Here is a 17,619-nt window from a genome sequence, read left to right on the forward strand (position 1 = left end):
ATAAAGAAATTATCTCTTACGTTTTCTTACAAAAAGGCCCAAAGAAGGAGGCAGAGTTACACTTGCATATATTACTGATTTTTAAGTGATTGCAAATTTCCAGCTGGCATCGTCTTGTGAAAGGTGTAGTGCCATAGTGCTGGGTAGAATTTTCATCATTGAGGAAAAAAGCCACTTTCTTACTGGGAATATTACCTATTTCTACTCTGGAGAGTGATATGAGGGATGACTCAGTACTTTTCACTACAGATGAAATTAATTATGACTTATTCTAGACTTAAGGAATCTTTGTATTTGTTAGGACTAAGTTTAAAAGTGCTATGTTAGAAAATCTGAGACCCTGACCTAGTTTCCATACAAATAAACAGTACACTTGTTCTTATTAGTTTTTCAGGATGAGGATAAGGTCTGTGTTTTATAATGTGTGAATATTTAATTTTCCAGTATTTTTTGTGAGGATGACATTATAGCTGATATTACTTCACTGTGTTTGTGGCAGCATTTCCCATTGGAGCAGGGAGGGCTCCAATGTTTCAGATTCTTTCCTATATATATGCCTATAAATATAATTATCAGTGTTGTTATTACCGATTGTGTTATTTCCTGGTTTAATTTAAGGAAATCTACATGCTGTCCATTGAAAGTCTGGCTGAGGTAACTGCTCGTTGCATTGAACAGCTTCATAAAGTAGCAGAATTAATTCTGCATGGGCAGGAAGTGGAAAAAACAGCTCAAGATCAAGCAAAAGTACTGACAAAGTGAGTAATACAAACATTTGCTTGAAACTCATGAAGGTCTGTTCAGTTTCTGGCACCTGAGGCACACTAAGTTCATGGATCAACAAACAGCACTAGGTTTAGGGGTCCTGGTGGTACATTTTCTCATGTAATCAAGTTATGTAAGCTACCTGTCATTTTCTGATGTGGGCAACATATGTACGTTTACAAAAACATGCCTTGTTCACAGTCTGAAAGTCGTTTCTGCTCCAGCAAATGAAAGTACGTGCTAATTTGGGTTGCATTTCCTATGCATACAGTTTGCTTTTAGAGTGTACAATGTAGTCATCTTATTTGCCAATAAGAGTTTCATTATCTACAGTTTATCTGCCAAAAAATACAGAAAAGTCAGTCTGCAGCTCTAATCAAGACCACGTTTGTCAGCAACTTTGCAGTAAACCATGACAAAACATACATAAATCGAAGAAGCCAATTTATCTAGTGGGACTCAAAATTCAGATCTCAAGCTCTCTGTAGTAATCAATTCTACTGATTTCAGTGGGTGTTGATATTAAGGTGTGGTAAGCACTTGAGTTTAATAATTTACTTTAAGTAAGTAAATTATTTAAGTGTTTATCGTCAGGAATGCTAGTAACAATAGCAAAGGCCATAAGAAACACTTCAGTCTAAAACAATGTACTTGAGCAAGTATTTTTCCAAATTAGAGATAAGGTATGGTGCGCTTTGCAGGATGAGGTTCTAGGTGATGCATTTTGTGACTGTTTAACAAAATACTGAAAGGTCTAGGAATAGAACTAGATCTCCTTGTTTGCTTATGTTTTAACCACAAGGGTACTTCCTTTTTAGTACATTTAGAGTAGATATTTTATTGCTTAGATAGGAAACTTCTCACTGCTCTCATTAAAGTTTGATTTATTTCCAGTAGAATTTGTAGGAGTTGTATTGCTGCAATCATCAGGAAAACAGTAGTTAAACTAGAAGTTTGGACTTTAACAAATGGAAACATTGCCCTACCAGAAAAGACCAGCGTTTGAGCCAACATGACATCAGTTTGCTGCTGTAGTCAGCCATGGATTTTTCAGCGGAGGAATATAAAAACTGTATCATGACAAAGTCTACCCCAAAATATTTAAAAACTTACTGGAAGCAACACTGCCCTAACATTCTTGGTTTCTAAGATGAAGTGTGTGCCTAGGACAGTCATAGGGGTTTTAGCCATTAACTGGACAAGGATGTATTTTTATATTTGTCTCTCTTTTTTAAACCAGCTTAACAAATGCCATGTGCAATGAAGTTTCATCTTTATCCAAGAAATTTTCCGATTCTGTAACAGCAGCTGGGGTAAGATAAAAGCAATTTTTTGTAGCATTTGTTTTTTTTTAGCATAGTTCACTTCCTGAAACAGAAATTGTTACCTGGGTCTGGTGGCTTTACCTGAGGCACCAGCAAAATGGGCACTTCTTTCCTCAGATCAAGAACACAGAGCATTTTTACAGCAAATTCCCAGTTGCAGAGAGTTTATAAGCCTCAATAGACTGCAGTGTGTCCCCTGCCTTCTAAAAGCTCTCTAATTTTTCCCTGTTACCACTCAGAAACTCTTACCTTCTTGTACTGGAAGGGCCCCACATTTGAATTCCCACAAGCCTGATGGTATTTTCTTCTCCTACTCAGTCTGTCCCTTTTGAATACATTTGTGTAAGTCATTGACAGATTCCAGCACCTTAAGATGGCTTCATTAGCCTTTGCTAATTCCCCTGTACTAGGGCCACTTTGTTTTCAAATGGTTTAAGAGATTAGAAAATCTCTTTGGTTGCCCATCTTAAAAAAACAAAACCAAAACCAAAACCAAACCACTCCATCTTGTATATCAAGATACGTCATTTAGGAACATCCATTTATCTGTGAACAGCTTTGCTAGAAATAGTATCCTGCCTTTCAAGACATTTCAAAGATGAGTGACAGATATCTGACTATTACAAAAGGATCCAGAGGGAAAAACTGTGCTGTTGCTGAAATTGTTCTGTAAACATCAGAGAAAAACAAACTCTGGCTCTTCTGATTACTCCATGAAAATGTGAAAGTACATCAAAGGAAATTTTCCCAATTCTCCCATAAAGTCTTCCAGCACATCTCTGAGCAATTTTTTTCTGAGTTATTTGTGGAGAATATGATTTATTGGGTTGTTTTTATTCTGAATAATTTACATTCCTTCCCATTACTCTGGAAGAAACTGCTTATTTTGCATTTTAGGATTGTATTTTAGCGTATCTTTGTGTGACAGTTGCAATAAGTACATGCACAGACATAAAAATAACTTGCTCATGAAATATTAAAGCTTTTGCTAGCATTGCATTGGGGTTTGTTCTTGTCAACTCTGTACTGAATTTTCAGTTTTAGGACCAGATTTTGTGGATATTTGTGTGGACACAAAAAAGATTGAGCACAAAGACATTTTCCACTGCTAAAATACTCTCTAGAAGATATTTCTAGAAGGACAGTCTGATGATCTTCATGTGCTGTCCCATCCCTGTAAGCTCTTGGAGAAAGATGTGGACCTTCTGTTCATCAGGATCAGTAGGAAAGCAAAGAGCACCTGTCACACTGTAGGACTGTAGAAAACCCACATCTTCCTTCATGTCCCAAGGTTTCGATTTCCTCCTTAGCCTGCCAACAGCACCCAGGTTTGCAAACACATTCCAGTACTCTACAAAGTGCAGTGACTTGTGGGAAACTGAGAAATGGCTTAGAATGGAAAGTACAATTTTTTTCAAACATAATGCCATCCTTATGGCTGTGTAATAGAGGCAGTAGCTGTAGTGGTGGTTGTACACATAATCTATAATGTTGGCAATATTGCAGAGTGAGTAGTAACACAGAAGTAAGAAATAACAGCTTTGCTTGCTATGCAAGATTTCTTTCAAACTTCAACTTACTGATTCATACAATCAATAGTATTTAATTGATGCTGCTCTCTGTTTCAGTTTATTGACAATCATGTAAACAGTGCACTTCATAATGGATTTTCTAATAACTTACAGTAGAGTTGCTCTTTTCTCTAACTATCTTCCCTTTGATTCTGCAATCTTTCTCCAAGCTAAAATTAAGGTATTTCATGTTTCTTTAAATCTGTAATATGAAACCTACAAGGTTGTAAGGAAATCCTTCAGTTAAATTAATTAGTATTGTGTTTCCTTTGCTATAATAAAGCCCACTGTTTGGTATTGAAAGAAAGCAGATTTTGCTGGAGCTGGAGGTTACTGTCTTTCTTAAAAAAACCCAGTGGAAATAAAGAAAGGAACAAACTTTTGCCATTTTAAAAAGCTGAGAAGTTGATGAATCCTGGTTTCCTAGCCTCTAATAGTCTTACTGCTCATTCTACATGCATTGTACATACCTTACAGGCAGGTGTCAAGAGGATGGGGCCAGACTATTCTATGGTTCCCAGCAACAGGATAAGGGGCAACAGGTACAACCTGAAACACAGGAAGTTCCATCTGAATATAAGGAAACCCTTCTTTATGTGGAGGGTGGCATTAGCACTGGAACAGGCTGCCCTGAGAGCTTGTAGAGTGTCCTCTGTAGATATTCAGATCCCTCCTGAACGAGATCCTGTGTAATCTGCTTTAGCAGGGGGTTGGACTAGACAATCTCCAGAGGTCCCTTCCAGCCCCAGACATTCTGTGATTCTGTGTACCCACTGTTACTCCTATCTGGTAGTGGAGAAAAATGCTATGTTTACTGTCCAGCCTGCATTGTCCAGCTCAATATACACTGCTTCCAGTTTGGGGATCTGAGTTCCACCTGTTTTTCCTCCTGTAAGGGAGCTGCTCTTGGCCTTTCATTTCCTCCTAACCACAGATATTTTTGAAACTCCTAAAAACTTCATTTTCCTCCTGACCTGTGTTTTTCCTTCTTGTTTCCTTGAAAATTAAAAAACATTGGGAGAGTTGAAAAGGGCACTGACAGACACATGGACAGATAATCTCACATAAATCTCATATCCATAGGAAACCAGGCAATTTCAAACTCCATGAATTAGTAAGGAAGGAACCCCCTCAGCCTGTTTTAGTTCCTTGTACTCAGTGATAGAAAGATGCAGGGTCTACTGAACTGTGTGTGAATGTAGATGTGGTTATCAGGAGTACGATGATAAACAGCATGAATAAGAATCAAGGTGAAGCAAGACCTTTATAGAATTCATAAAACCACTTCTCAGATATCAGTATATTTCTGTTAAATGTATTTCATGTCCTGGCATTTCATTCTATTTTCTGGTTTACAGAATAGTATGAAGGCAGAGGTTCTTAACCCCATCATCAACAGTGTGCTATTAGAGGTAAGCCTTCACTTATTTCATGTTGGGAGATGTTCTAGTAAAACGATTTTGAAATGAAACAGTCATATTTGTATCTGAAGAAAGAACTATATAAACAGTAATAACAATATAATTCTGGCTGTTCAGTGCTAGCTCATACATCTCTTGATTTTGTGTTTAGCTTCTCCCACAGATGCTATAGTAGTAATATTGGAGATATTTCATTTAGGAACATCATTTTAGTGAGGATCCTAAAGAACTGTATGACTGAAGTGAGACTGGCCTGCTCTGAAATTCTGCTGCTGTCACAGCTCAGCAGATACTTTGTGATGTGCTCTTTAGCCCTTTTCTGGCCTATTCACAAGTTGTCTGGAATAAGCGTGTTCTTACTGTTCTATTAACTACTTCAAGTATTGCAAAGTATTTCTGATTCACAGATAGTTTCAGGCTATTCTTTTGTTTAAAATTTGTATTGCAGGTGTGCTACAGTGCTTCCCATCCACAGGTATTTAGATTTCTACAGAGTCACAATCTAGCAGCAGAGCAGGCTTTGGTCAGCACAGGGATAACCATGTGTCAGACACCACCACAGTGTTCATGAGTGATTTAGTTTATTAGATGCCATGACCTATGAGTGACCTCTTCTATTAGACACATCAGAAAAGCACAGTGAGTAAAATGTGCCTCAGTTTTACTGAGAAGAGAGGTCAAGAGAGAGTAATATGCTTATGAAGTACTAAAACGTATATTATCTGCAGCGCAAATTCTTTTAACTCTGCTAATTAGATCACACTTCTCTTCAAACATAAATAAACATGAAGCAGTGACTACAGATTGTCATTCTGTATCTAATAGCTGTGTTCCCTTAACAATGAGGAAAAGATTATTTTACAATAAGCGATTTTGCATTGAATTAACACTACCTTTAAGAAAAAACATGGAAAGTTGAATAGAGCTGTAGCAAAGATTACTATGTGGTTCTTCTTGTTACGGGGTAAATTTGCTGTTGCAGCTGACATATTTTTCCATGCCTCAGGAACTGCAAAATTTGGGAGTGTCCAGAATTGTGGGATATGATGTTTTGTACTTCATACATCTTGTATTTGTATACAAATACATATAAGTACAGCCTAGGGTCATGGGAAAATACAAACTGCTAAACTGCTATGTTCAGTAGTAGAAATGCCAAAAATAGCACTGTGTGTTAAAACCAGTACAATAATTCAAACTTAATTTTAGTATTTCTTCTTCCACCTACGGCAAATTCAAACTTAGTTCTGCTGATGGAGAGACTAACTGGTTTGTATTTAAAAAAACAAATCTACTTCTGAACACTGGCATTTTATTCTACTCACATTGCAAACAAAACTGTCCAAGAGTTTGACTGAGGGGAAATCAGATTTTTATGTAGTGATTCAGGCTGTCCTTTTTAGCTGTAAATTGTTGTAGTTTATCATTTTTGTTACCTGCAGAGTCTAAAATCTTGTGTGAATCCATATGCTAATGTAGCATGATGCTGATGTAAAACAAAAAATAATGTAATTTAAAACGTGATTCCTGAAGTACATGACAGCTCTACTGATGAACCACGTTTTCTCTCCCCATTAGGGTTGCAACAGTACTACTTATATTCAGGATGCTTTCCAGCTATTGCTTCCAGTTCTGCAAATTTCCCATATCCAGACAAGCTGTTTGAAAGCACAGGAGTGACAGTTTCCCAGCAGCTGTCACCATCGGGCTTAACAGAAACCGCAGACCTGATGTCTTTTAATGTATTCAGGTAGAAGAGATGGTACAAGAGATGTCTGGCCGCTTCGAGTCCTGTGAAGACTCTAAATGCAGTTTTGCACATACAATATTGAACAACATTTTAAAACTCATCAGACTTTTACACTTCAGAAGTAGTTAGTAAAGTGAGTAATTTCTTTTCCATTAGAGTATACCCTTTGCAGGAATTTAAAATGAAGTTTATTGATATTAGCATTGATATAAACACAGTTTCTAAAAGTTGACCGTTTCAGTCGTGTTTCATGTATGAAGTGAATTGGAATGTAAAGTTGTTTAAAACATTTCAGCCCAAATGACCATTTCTGTTGTTTGCATCCTGTCAGTTAAAAATATGTATTTCAAAAGTTGGTTTCATTATTTAATTTGAGGCAACATAAACAAATTATCTAGTGCTGTGCTCATTAAATACTGTTTACAGTAGCAAACAGTAACATCATAATAATATGTACCACCTACATAGCACTTTGTATTGAAAGAGTTGTACAGTAATAGGTATGAACTTTGCTAAATGAAAATTATGGAGGCTCTGCATAAAGAATTATACTGAAATGTTCTGACCCAGTTAAGAGTGCTAAGCTCTATATTTGCTGACCCATAACTTTTTGTTTATGTCTGTTTCTTCATTCCAACAGCTGAACAACATTGCAGTCTGAAGTAATATTTTTAATATGCAAGGGATAGAAAATTTTCCTTTTGTTTGGCAACTGAAACATCCCCAAAATAATCTCCTCTCAGATAGATGCATCACCAGGTTAGCACTTTGGGGTTTAATTTAGGTTTTAAACGTTGTGAACCTTTTATCAAATGGAGTTACTGATACCAACAATTCAGCTGTACAGGTTTTAGGCACAGAAGAGAAGTTGTGAAAACAAGTTAAGAGAGAATTGCTTTGGGTGGGGAGGTCATAAGTCAGCTTTTCTCTGGGGCAGTAGTTACACAGAGCATAAATCAGCAGCAAGAATGATGTTTCATGATAACACCAGTAACTGTGATAATTTGTCTATATCCTTAGCATAAAATCCTGAGCTAGGAACCTCAGAATTTGTTCAGGTTAGTTTACCTCGTAGACAGGAAGAACATCCCAGTATTTTATGTAGCCTCTTCTCCTGGATTGTCATTGTTTATTACGATTCTTTCAGCTATTTTGTATTTTTTTCCACTTGATACACTCACGGGTTATATTTAAATGCTATTTAATTGTAGTCAACATCTGAATATTTTTTACTATAGAAGTTCATACATCATAAAAATAATGAAATAATAGAATCATAGAATAGTTAGGGTTGGAAAGGACCTTAAGATCACCTCGTTCCAACCCCGCTGCCATGGGCAGGGTCACCTCCCACTAAACCATACCACCCAAGGCTTCATCCAACCTGACCTTGAACACTGCCAGGGATGGAGCATTCACAACGTCCCTGGGCAACCCATTCCAGTGCCTCACCACCCTAACAGTAAAGAACTTCCTCCTTATATCCAATCTAAACTTCCCCTGTTTAAGTTTGAACCTGTTACCCTACCCCTTGTCCTATCACTACAGTCCCTAATGAAGAGTCCCTCCCCAGCATCGCTATAGGCCCCCTTCAGATACTGGAAGGCTGCTATGAGGTCTCCACGCAGCCTTCTCTTCTCCAGGCTGAACAGCCCCAACTTTCTCAGCCTATCTTCATATGGGAGGTGCTTCAGTCCCCTGATCATCCTCGTGGCCGTTCCCTGGACTTGTTCCAACTGTTTCATGTCCTTTTTATGTTGAGGACACCAGAACTGTACGCAATACTCCAAGTGAGGTCTCACGAGAGCAGAATAAAGGGGCAGGATCACCTCCTTCGACCTGCTGGTCACGTTCCTTTTGATGCAGCCCATGATACGGTTGGCTTTCTGGGCTGCAAGCGCACACTGAAGCCAGCTCATGTTCATTTTCTCATTGACCAACACCCCAAGTCCTTCTCCGCAGGGCTGCTCTGAATCTCTTCTCTGCCCAGCCTGTAGCTGTGCCTGGGATTGCTCCAACCCAGGTGTAGGACCTTGCATTTGGCATGGTTAAACTTCATGAGGTTGGCATCAGCCCACCTCACAAGCATGTTGAGGTCCCTCTGGATGGCATTCCTTCCCTCCAGCGTATCAACCGAACCACACAGCTTGGTGTCATTGGCAAACTTACTGAGGGCACACTGTCCATCAGTTCTGTAGCCCCATCATAGCAGGCCACCCAATTGGTCAGGCAGGATTTCCCCTTAGTGAAGCCATGCTGCCTGTCACCAAGCACCTTGCTGTTTTCCATGTGCCTTAGCATGCCTTCCAGGAGAATCTGCTCCAAGATTTTGCCAGGCACAGAGGTGAGACTGACTGGTCTATAATTCCCCGGGTCATCCATTTTCCCCTTCTTGAAAATGGGGGTTATATTTCCCTTTTTCCAGTTGTTGGGAACTTCACCTGACTGCCATGCTTTTTCAAATATGATGACCAGCGGCTTAGCAGCTTCATTCGCCAGCTCCTTCAGGACCCGTGGATGGATTTTATCAGGACCCATGGACTTGTGCATGTTCAGATTTTTAAGATGGTCTCAAACCAGTTCCTCTCCTACAGTGGGCCCAAGGTCTTCATTCTCACAGCCCCTGCGTCTGCCTTCCAAGACTTGGGTGGTGTGGTCAGAGCCTTTGCCAGTGAAGACCGAGGCAAAGAAGTCATTCAGAACCTCAGCCTTCTCCAAATCCTGTGTAGCTAGTTCACCCGAGAGCTTCCTGAGGGGGCCTACATTCTCCCTAATCTGTTTTTTATTTGCTATGTACCTGTAGAATCCCTTCCTGTTATCCTTAATATCCCTAGCCAAGTTTAATTCTAACTGGGCCTTAGCTTTCCTAACCTGGTCCCTAGCTTCCCGGACAACATCCCTGTATTCTTCCCAGGCCGCCTGTCCTTGCTTCCACTTTCTATAAGACTCTTTTTTCATTTGAATTTTCCTCAGCAGCTCCTTATCCATCCAAGGAGGTCTCCTGGCCCTCCTGCTGCACTTCCTTCTAGTTGGGACGCAACACTCCTGAGCTTGCAGCAGGTGATCCTTGAATATCAACCAAGAGTCTTGGGCCCCCCTGCCCTCTAGGTAGGGCTATAGCCCATGGAACCTTACTAAGCAGGTTCCTGAAGAGGCCAAATTCTGCTCTCTTGAAGTCCAGGGCAGTGAGCTTGCTGCACGCTCTTCTCACTGTCCTGAGGATCTCAAATTTGACCATCTCGTGATCGCTGCATCCAAGGCTGCCCTGCAGTGCCACATTTCCAACGAGCCCTTCCCTGTTGGTGAGCACGAGGTCAAGCATGGCACCTCTCCTTGTCAGCTCCTCTATTACTTGCAGAAGGAAGTTGTCTTCCACACAATCGAGGAACCTCCTGGATTGCTTGTGCGGGGCCGTACCGTCATTCCAACAGATGTCAGGGTGGTTGAAGTCACCCATGAGAACGAGGGCCTGTGAGCATGAGGCTTTTCCTATCTGCCTATAGAGTGCTTCATCCGCAGATTCCTCTTGATCAGGCGGTCTGTAACAGATCCCCACAGGAATGTCTCCCATCGCTGTTCTCCCTTTAACCCTGACCCACAAACTCTCTGTTAACTGCTCACCTGTCCCCAAACAGAGTTCCACACTCTCTAGCCTATCCCTAACATAAAGGGCAACTCCCCCTCCCCGCCTGCCAGGCCTGTCTTTTGAAGAACAAAGGAAATGGAGAACAAGGAAATACTATGCTGTTTTTTTAGGAGAGAGAAACCATGTTTCTGCTTTGCACATGATGACTTTTTTGCACCAAATAAGAGAAGACAGAAAGGTCTCTGTGTGTCTTACGGTACTGTGGTTCCTGTTCTGCTGTCATACACACTGTGACTTTTCCTTCGTTACTTAGAGATGGAATTTTCACTATCCCCGAAGTAAGGTTTGTTACATACAGTCTGGTTTCTGCCACCCTGTAATCGAACAGATTTGAGATATCTTTCTGGGTAAGTAGAAGGGGTGCACACTTCAAATCCACTTGCACAAAATGTAAAAAAAACACCTTACAGCAACATGAACAAAAATAAGAAAAAGCCCCTTGGCAGGTGCAAAGGCAAACAAAGCTTGACATTCATTGGTATTTATGCCATATTGAACAGCTAACATTACCTTAACGTGGGAGGAAGTGGGTCACAGGACAATGCAACCAGTCAGCAGACTCACTAGCCCAGAGGTAGGATTCAGCTCCCACCAACCATCACACCCACCACACTTCTGCCTGGCATCGCTTTATTTCTGAAAGCATCACTTCAAAAGTGTGTTACAAAATAATGTTTAGTTGATACAAAACATTTCACCTCTGACTTCTACACTTTGAGAGGAGTAAGGGGACTCTTCTCTAGTCTTCCTGCCTGGCAGCTGGCAGACACATACACCTGTGCTTGCTTGGCCAGAGGTCATTCTTCCGTACACACTGCGACCCAGGAGAACAGCTCCTCAGTGGTGTTAGTGAGGTTATTGTATATGGAGCAATATACATTGCTCCATATACAGGATCATGAGCAGTTTCCAGTTTTAAAGATCTGGACACCAGTGGAAGCATTCAGTAGCTCATAAAAAGGCCTTGTTTAAGGTGTGTGTTTCTGTTCTGTACTGGCAAGCAGAATATAATACCTGGTTAAAGCTTGTTTATTTTTTCAAAGACAGTAAAGAAAAGTCTAATGTTTTCACCTATCAATCGTTACAACCTGGATTTATTTTTACTTTAATTTGATCATTATTTTTCGTCAAGAATCCTTTCTGTTCACTTTGGAGTACTGCTCTGCATTAGGTATCTGTAAAGATCATATTACTGCCAAATGAGTCACAGAACATGCAGTAACTATTCTGTATCAGTCCCAATCTGAGTTAGTGTTTTCTGACATAAATTGATTTAGTTACTTTTTATATGGATCTTTTTTTTTTTTTCTCTGAACTGCAGTGCAGAATATATAGTGTTAAATCTGTCAGAAAAATGTGTTGACTAGCGGTGGTGCCTTTTAGCAGAGCCTGAATAATATAGTATTAGAAGCCTCAGGGGATGTTTGCAGTGGTTGGGGGACATTCATAATACAAAGATTGCTTGTCTGAGATGCTGCTTACTAGAGGTTTCACTGTCTTGCTTAAATTATGTATGTATTGAATAAAGTACCTTACCCTGAAGTAAAAGAAGCCATAAAAAATAACATGCAGACTTAAAGTATTTACATCCATACAATGTACAAAGGAAAATAGGTCACAGTATGAGCATAGGGTTACTCCATCTGATCTCAGATGGAGTCATCTTGCCTTAGGAAAACTGAATGTTCTATCTTTACCTCAATTTTAGGTAAATAACATTTCAGTAGAAAAGTACTATGTGGATGTAACCAGAATTTTTTGTTTACAGAGATTTGTATTTTTCCATCGGTCAAATAAATGATTTTAGAGACTGAACTGAGACAGTATACACAAAAAAAGAGAATGTTTTGAAGAATAATGTGGTGGAAGAATGCATTCAGTGAAGTCTTTCACTTTGTGATTTACCTTTGGAATGATGAGTAATTTTCCTGAGAGTCTGGCAAAACCAGATGTTGCCTTAAGCTTTTAAGGGACAGTGTTCCTTCTTTCATCATCACCTTTTCCCAGGTCAGTATGCTGAGTGTGCCTTGGCACTTGTCAAACTACGAGGTTTTAGATAGTTATTTAAGAAATAACCTAGACTGTGAAGATCGCCTGTTGTTTCGAGCAGCTCTGGGGTTTGTGGCATTCCATTCACTTTTGAGCACACCTTTTGATGCAGAGACAAAGGAAGTAGGCTTTTGCACTGGCTAAGCTGAGAAACCTATCAAGATGAAATTTAAACCAGTGTCTGCAGACCTACAGCCTTGCAGATGATCCACTGTTATAGTCATCACTGAGACGACCTAGAAGTAAACTGTTAGACAAGTAATTTGCTCTATTTGTATATTAGAGGTATTTGCTATTTTATTTTTTTTTTTTTAGGCAGACAAACCAAAGCAAGCTATAAGTTGGTTGCTGCTTTTTAGGGTATGGTCTATTCATGTGTAAATATCTTTTCCCCATGATTTGCTCCTCCACCCCAGCATCCATTGCTTGTGACAACTAAACAAAGGAGCTGTCTCTTCCACTTCTCATGCTGTTTAGATCATCCACTGAAGCTGTTAATATCTTCTTCTAAAATGTGCCTCAATCTTATAGTACAACATCGCAATCGTTACAAGCTGCGATGCTTTTTAATGATGTTTCCAGAGTCACCCACCAGTCAGGATTCATAAATACTTTAATGAGGCTGAAATACTACAGTGTTGGGAGTGATAAATACAGATTTCCACCATTTTTCCGATTCCCAGAAGTATTTTTATTGTGCAGGCAGTTACCCGGTGCATAGGGTTATCTTTGAGACATAGCAGTTCCATTTCAAATGACAGCCCTGTCCTTACCATTAGTCTCAAAAGAATGTAGACAGTAGAAAAGGACTTCCCTAAGATCTTTATAAAACCTCTCAGAGCAAGGCTTAGTGTAACACCATCAGCCTGTCTGACCTACTTTGGAATTCTTACAGCCTGACTGGAAAACCCCCTGGATGTTCAACACTCTTTTTCTGTCTCTGGTCAACCTGTGTTGCTGAAGCTGTTTTTAGTGTGTGACCTGTATATTTTCCATGCTCTGACTCCTACTTCAGTATTCAATATTGACAATGGTGTGTAGTTATAGAATTAAAAAAATGGAAATAAAATGTCAAAATGGAGCTGTTAAAAAGATGGGGGAAGGAAAACGATTTTTCAAAGGAAAAGAAAGAAAAAAAGGATGTGCTTCCTGGAAATAGAAACAAATTTCAAGGTTGGATTAGAGAAAAGGCTGTCTCACAGAATTTTTCAGCATTGTTCAGGATAAACAAGCGATGGCACCTGATTAGTTCTAGGGCACTTCTGCAGTAAAATGAAGATCTGCATGAACTTGAAGGAAATAAGTTAAAGATCAGAACATTCAGAGAGGAAGAGCTCAAAGGAAAGGTGATGACTAATTGGATCACTGTGGACCTGGAGTGTCCATTCTTCTGCTGCCTGCACCCTAGCAGTCCCTCGGCACACATCTGCTAAGAACTCCTGTCAGTCTCTTTGCAGTCTTTTTGAGGAGGAGCTGTTCCAGAAACAGAGGACAAGCTGTGCGTTCTCCCTTTAGAACATTTTACCCAAGGAGTGAAAGAATATTTCTTATGTAACACAATAACGTGCAAAAACACTGCAGTGAGGACTACTCGTAATTCTTAGTGAGCTGAATTTGCTGTTGCTGTAAAGAGGAAGTCGTGAGGATGTTGCTCACACAAATGTGTGCTATTTCTCTCCAGCACTACAGCGTGGAGGCTGAAAGGTATTTGACAAAAGGGTACGGTTCTGGAGTCAGACTGTGCCACCTAGATGAAAGCCAGAACACAGTGTTAACTTTTTAAACACCTTTAGAAGCCACTCAACCCATTTACCAGGCTTGGAAACATGCAGTCCCACTCCTCCTGCCCTGCTTATCCCAGACACTATCAGCAGCGCATACAATGTTGGCATTTAAGATGCTCTTTCCTTTCCTCCAGTCCCTTTACCAGCTCTGCCCCACAGTTGCAGGTTTCTGGAAGCCACCAGTTCTGCCTTTCCCAACAGTTTTGTTCACCCCACACGCTTCCACCTTCATGGCTACTTCTCACTGCTGGCTTCTGAGGTTCTTCCCTCCTGCCTGTCCATCATCTTGTGCTTGAGAGGCTGCACCAGCACGTTGTTTCTCTCACATCTTCAGTTTTGAACAGGCCAGAGATGAAGACAAGGGGCTAAGATGACATGGGAGGAGAGAAACCAACTGAATCTCAGGAGAAAATGGGAAGACACTACACTGGTTGCTTTTTTTAGCCCCCTCCTTCCTTCTCCAGTGTAAGGAGGTTGGACTAGAGACTGCCCAAGGCCCACTTCAACCTGAATTACCTTAAGATTACTTTTTTTTTTCTCACCATTCTTGCCAATATATACCCATTCTCCCACTGCTTCCTGTAGTTTGGGTCATACTTGCAAGACACAGTGCATTCTATTCAACAGAGATTAAAAGCTTGTAGGAGCATTTTGGGTTTACTTGTTCTTGGTGTTTTTAAAGGTAACTTGGAAGATGGAACCTGCCAGGGTAGTAAAACCAACCACTTATAGAGCTGTAGGGTAACTGAGGGTAATACACTAGTAAGTCACAGTTTAGCTACCCAAGGAAAAGGATAGAGAGAGGTTATAGTCACCAAGAATAATAGAGGTAAATTGTAGGAGAAAGGGAATTAAATTGGGATCATGAGAGCAGGGCTGTCTCTATCAACAAGATCTCTGGGTTACCAAAAGGGACGACTGATAGTGCCATGCTTTGATATATTCAAAGAGGGACTAAAGTGGCCTTAGCAGTTCTGCAGTGTTCTGAGGTAGATGTGTCTCTTTGTCTGTAAACTGCTGTTTCATAGTTAGAAAGGAAGAAAAAAAAAAGAAACCAAACCAGAAACAAATTGTGAGGTTTATTTTATAGACTGTATTAAAAAATCCATTTCTGAAAAGGTTTAAGTTATCACCACATATAAGCAATAAAGCCTCAAAAGCCCCCAAATCAAAGAAGTCAGTATTTTTCTCTGATTTTTTTTATGAGATGGTAACAAACAATAGAAATGAATGCTTCAGACTTACCCAATCAAATAGAAGAAATTCCATATGGCCTCAAATCACTCAGAAAGCTAATGTTCACAACTATTCCTATTAAATCAGAGCGGTTTGGTGTGGTACGTTGACGGGAGAAGCAATTTCAGAAAGCTTCAGGAGGGAAAAAGCTATATAAATGTAAGGGATGGAGGTTATGAAGTATTAACATGGTGCTAAATTGCTGCATATCATATTTGCAATGGGCAGTTTACAATCTGTTCATCCTGATGGATTTAGCTCAGGGGAGTCTCAAATCCTGGCTCTGCAATTTCTGCCTCTGCCTTGTAATTGATGTACCCACAAATTGTACCCACAAATAATGCGTGTGTGCATGTCATCACCAAATGAGTCTGGACCCCGCGCACCCCAAACAAATCTGTTGCACTCAGAAGAGCAGGAATAAATGGAAAGGAAGGAAAAGTTCCAGGATATTGAGTCTGAATACTAATGACCTCAGCCAGTACAAAAGATAGAAATGCAATTTATCAAAAAGTACAAAACCTATTTGTGTCTTAATGCGTTATTAAAAACAATAACAATTTTGTGGTTTGAAGCCACATTACTGGTTTGGGGTTTTTTGCATTTATTTCTTTATCATCTAAGAAGTTGCAGAATTTCTGAAGGTCTCCTGGTTTACAGGAGAAATTAAAGCATAGTGCTCAATACCCTCCTTCTGTGATCTTTCAGCCACCTTCCTCAACAGCCAGAAATTGTATCTTTTAAGCATGCTAATCATCTAGAGTATTAATTATGCTGAAAACTGTGCTTGTTTCATGAAAGTAGACGATAATTTCTGTCTTTAAACAGACTTTCGTATCCTGTGGAGAATATAAAATATTCTCTGATAGAAAATGAAATAATGGCAAGGTTTCTATCACAGCTATATGATTAAGTATAAATCCCGAATGAACTGAAAACAGATGTAAAATCCATACTCTCCTACTGAAGTTGTTTCTACAGAAAAACATGTTTGTCCCTCATATTTTTTTAATACAAAATAGTTTTGGTGATGGACAAAATGGAGCTTCTCAAGTAAAATGCACAGTTGGCATTCTCATGAAAAGGCAGGTAAGAGCTCCCCGAACTGGAAATAGAGATGCTTTTGTCTGTGGTGCATGTATGATGTGTCTTCTTTCACCACACAGTAATGATACTTCACATGACGATATCTGAAGCTAAAGAAAACAGTATCAGGAAAAAAGAGGATGTTAATCAGGTCTTTCCTAATTTATCCTAAATGTTATTCTTTTGACTTTCACAGCAATGAATTCCTCTCTTTCTTAATAAACAAAACAACATTATAACTAAGAGGCAGACAGAATAGATTATCCGCATCAGATTAGAACAGAAGATCAAGGAATGCTACCTGCCAGCAGAACAGTGATTTAGGTACCTGCCCCAGGAGAGCATAATAGCAGAACTGGAGTGAGAAGCACTGGATTGTACTCACTTCCAGGAAAATGTGGCAATGTTGGAGTGGCAGAGCCAAAAGCTGCCCTAGAGAAGACCCATCCCATCCACCTGGTTGGAGTGATCCAGAAGGATGTCTGTCCCTCAAGTGTCTCAGGCTGGCTTTCTGCAGCACGTCCCCATCTACACACAGCTCAGCCTGGAACTGTCTTTTAAAGGTAGGTGGTGAACGGTCTCATTCCTTCAAATAACTGAGCAGCCTTCACTCTTTCCTCCCCCAGGCAGCTGAATGAGGGGAGAAGTTTTGTGTGAGATCTGCCTCCACTCCCAAATCTCTTGCTCTGTGTCAGCTCTTGGGCATCTCTTCACAAGCTCCTCTTCCTGCGGCTGAGTGTTCAGAAGTGAATCTGGGATATTAACAAGATCTACTGTATCTGATCCAAAATAAGCTAAGCTGTCCTAATGAGGGAAAATAAAAATAGACCAATGCAAATCACTGGCTGGACAAAAGAACTTGCAAACCTGTGCCCAGCTCCATTTCCCATATTATACTTGTATGCAGTGGGACAAATTTGGAAATAAGGAAATAAGAGCAGCTTCCTCCACATTCCTAAGTGAAAAATACTCCTCAGTAATCATCA

The 17,619-nt window shown here is 40.0% G+C and overlaps 1 protein-coding gene across 4 annotated transcripts in view; it reads left to right on the forward strand.

Moving 5' to 3' along the window:
- Nucleotides 1-7,389, forward strand: part of FAM114A1 (family with sequence similarity 114 member A1) — a 30,448-nt gene extending 23,059 nt beyond the window's left edge. For all 4 annotated transcript variants that reach the window (XM_061379780.1, XM_061379781.1, XM_061379782.1 and 1 more), the window contains 4 exons: nt 619-758; nt 2,006-2,078; nt 5,020-5,073; nt 6,661-7,389. In XM_061379780.1, coding sequence (XP_061235764.1) covers nt 619-758; nt 2,006-2,078; nt 5,020-5,073; nt 6,661-6,762 — 369 coding nt within the window. In that variant the 3' untranslated portion in view covers nt 6,763-7,389. The remainder of the gene's footprint in view (nt 1-618; nt 759-2,005; nt 2,079-5,019; nt 5,074-6,660) is intronic.
- The last annotated feature ends 10,230 nt before the right edge of the window (nt 7,390-17,619 follow it).

This window comes from Neopsephotus bourkii, unplaced genomic scaffold, assembly GCF_033783945.1.
Source record: "Neopsephotus bourkii isolate Nb327-2 ecotype Australia unplaced genomic scaffold, CSIRO-AGI_Nbou_v1 NB_1780, whole genome shotgun sequence".
NCBI lineage: Eukaryota > Metazoa > Chordata > Aves > Psittaciformes > Psittacidae > Neopsephotus > Neopsephotus bourkii.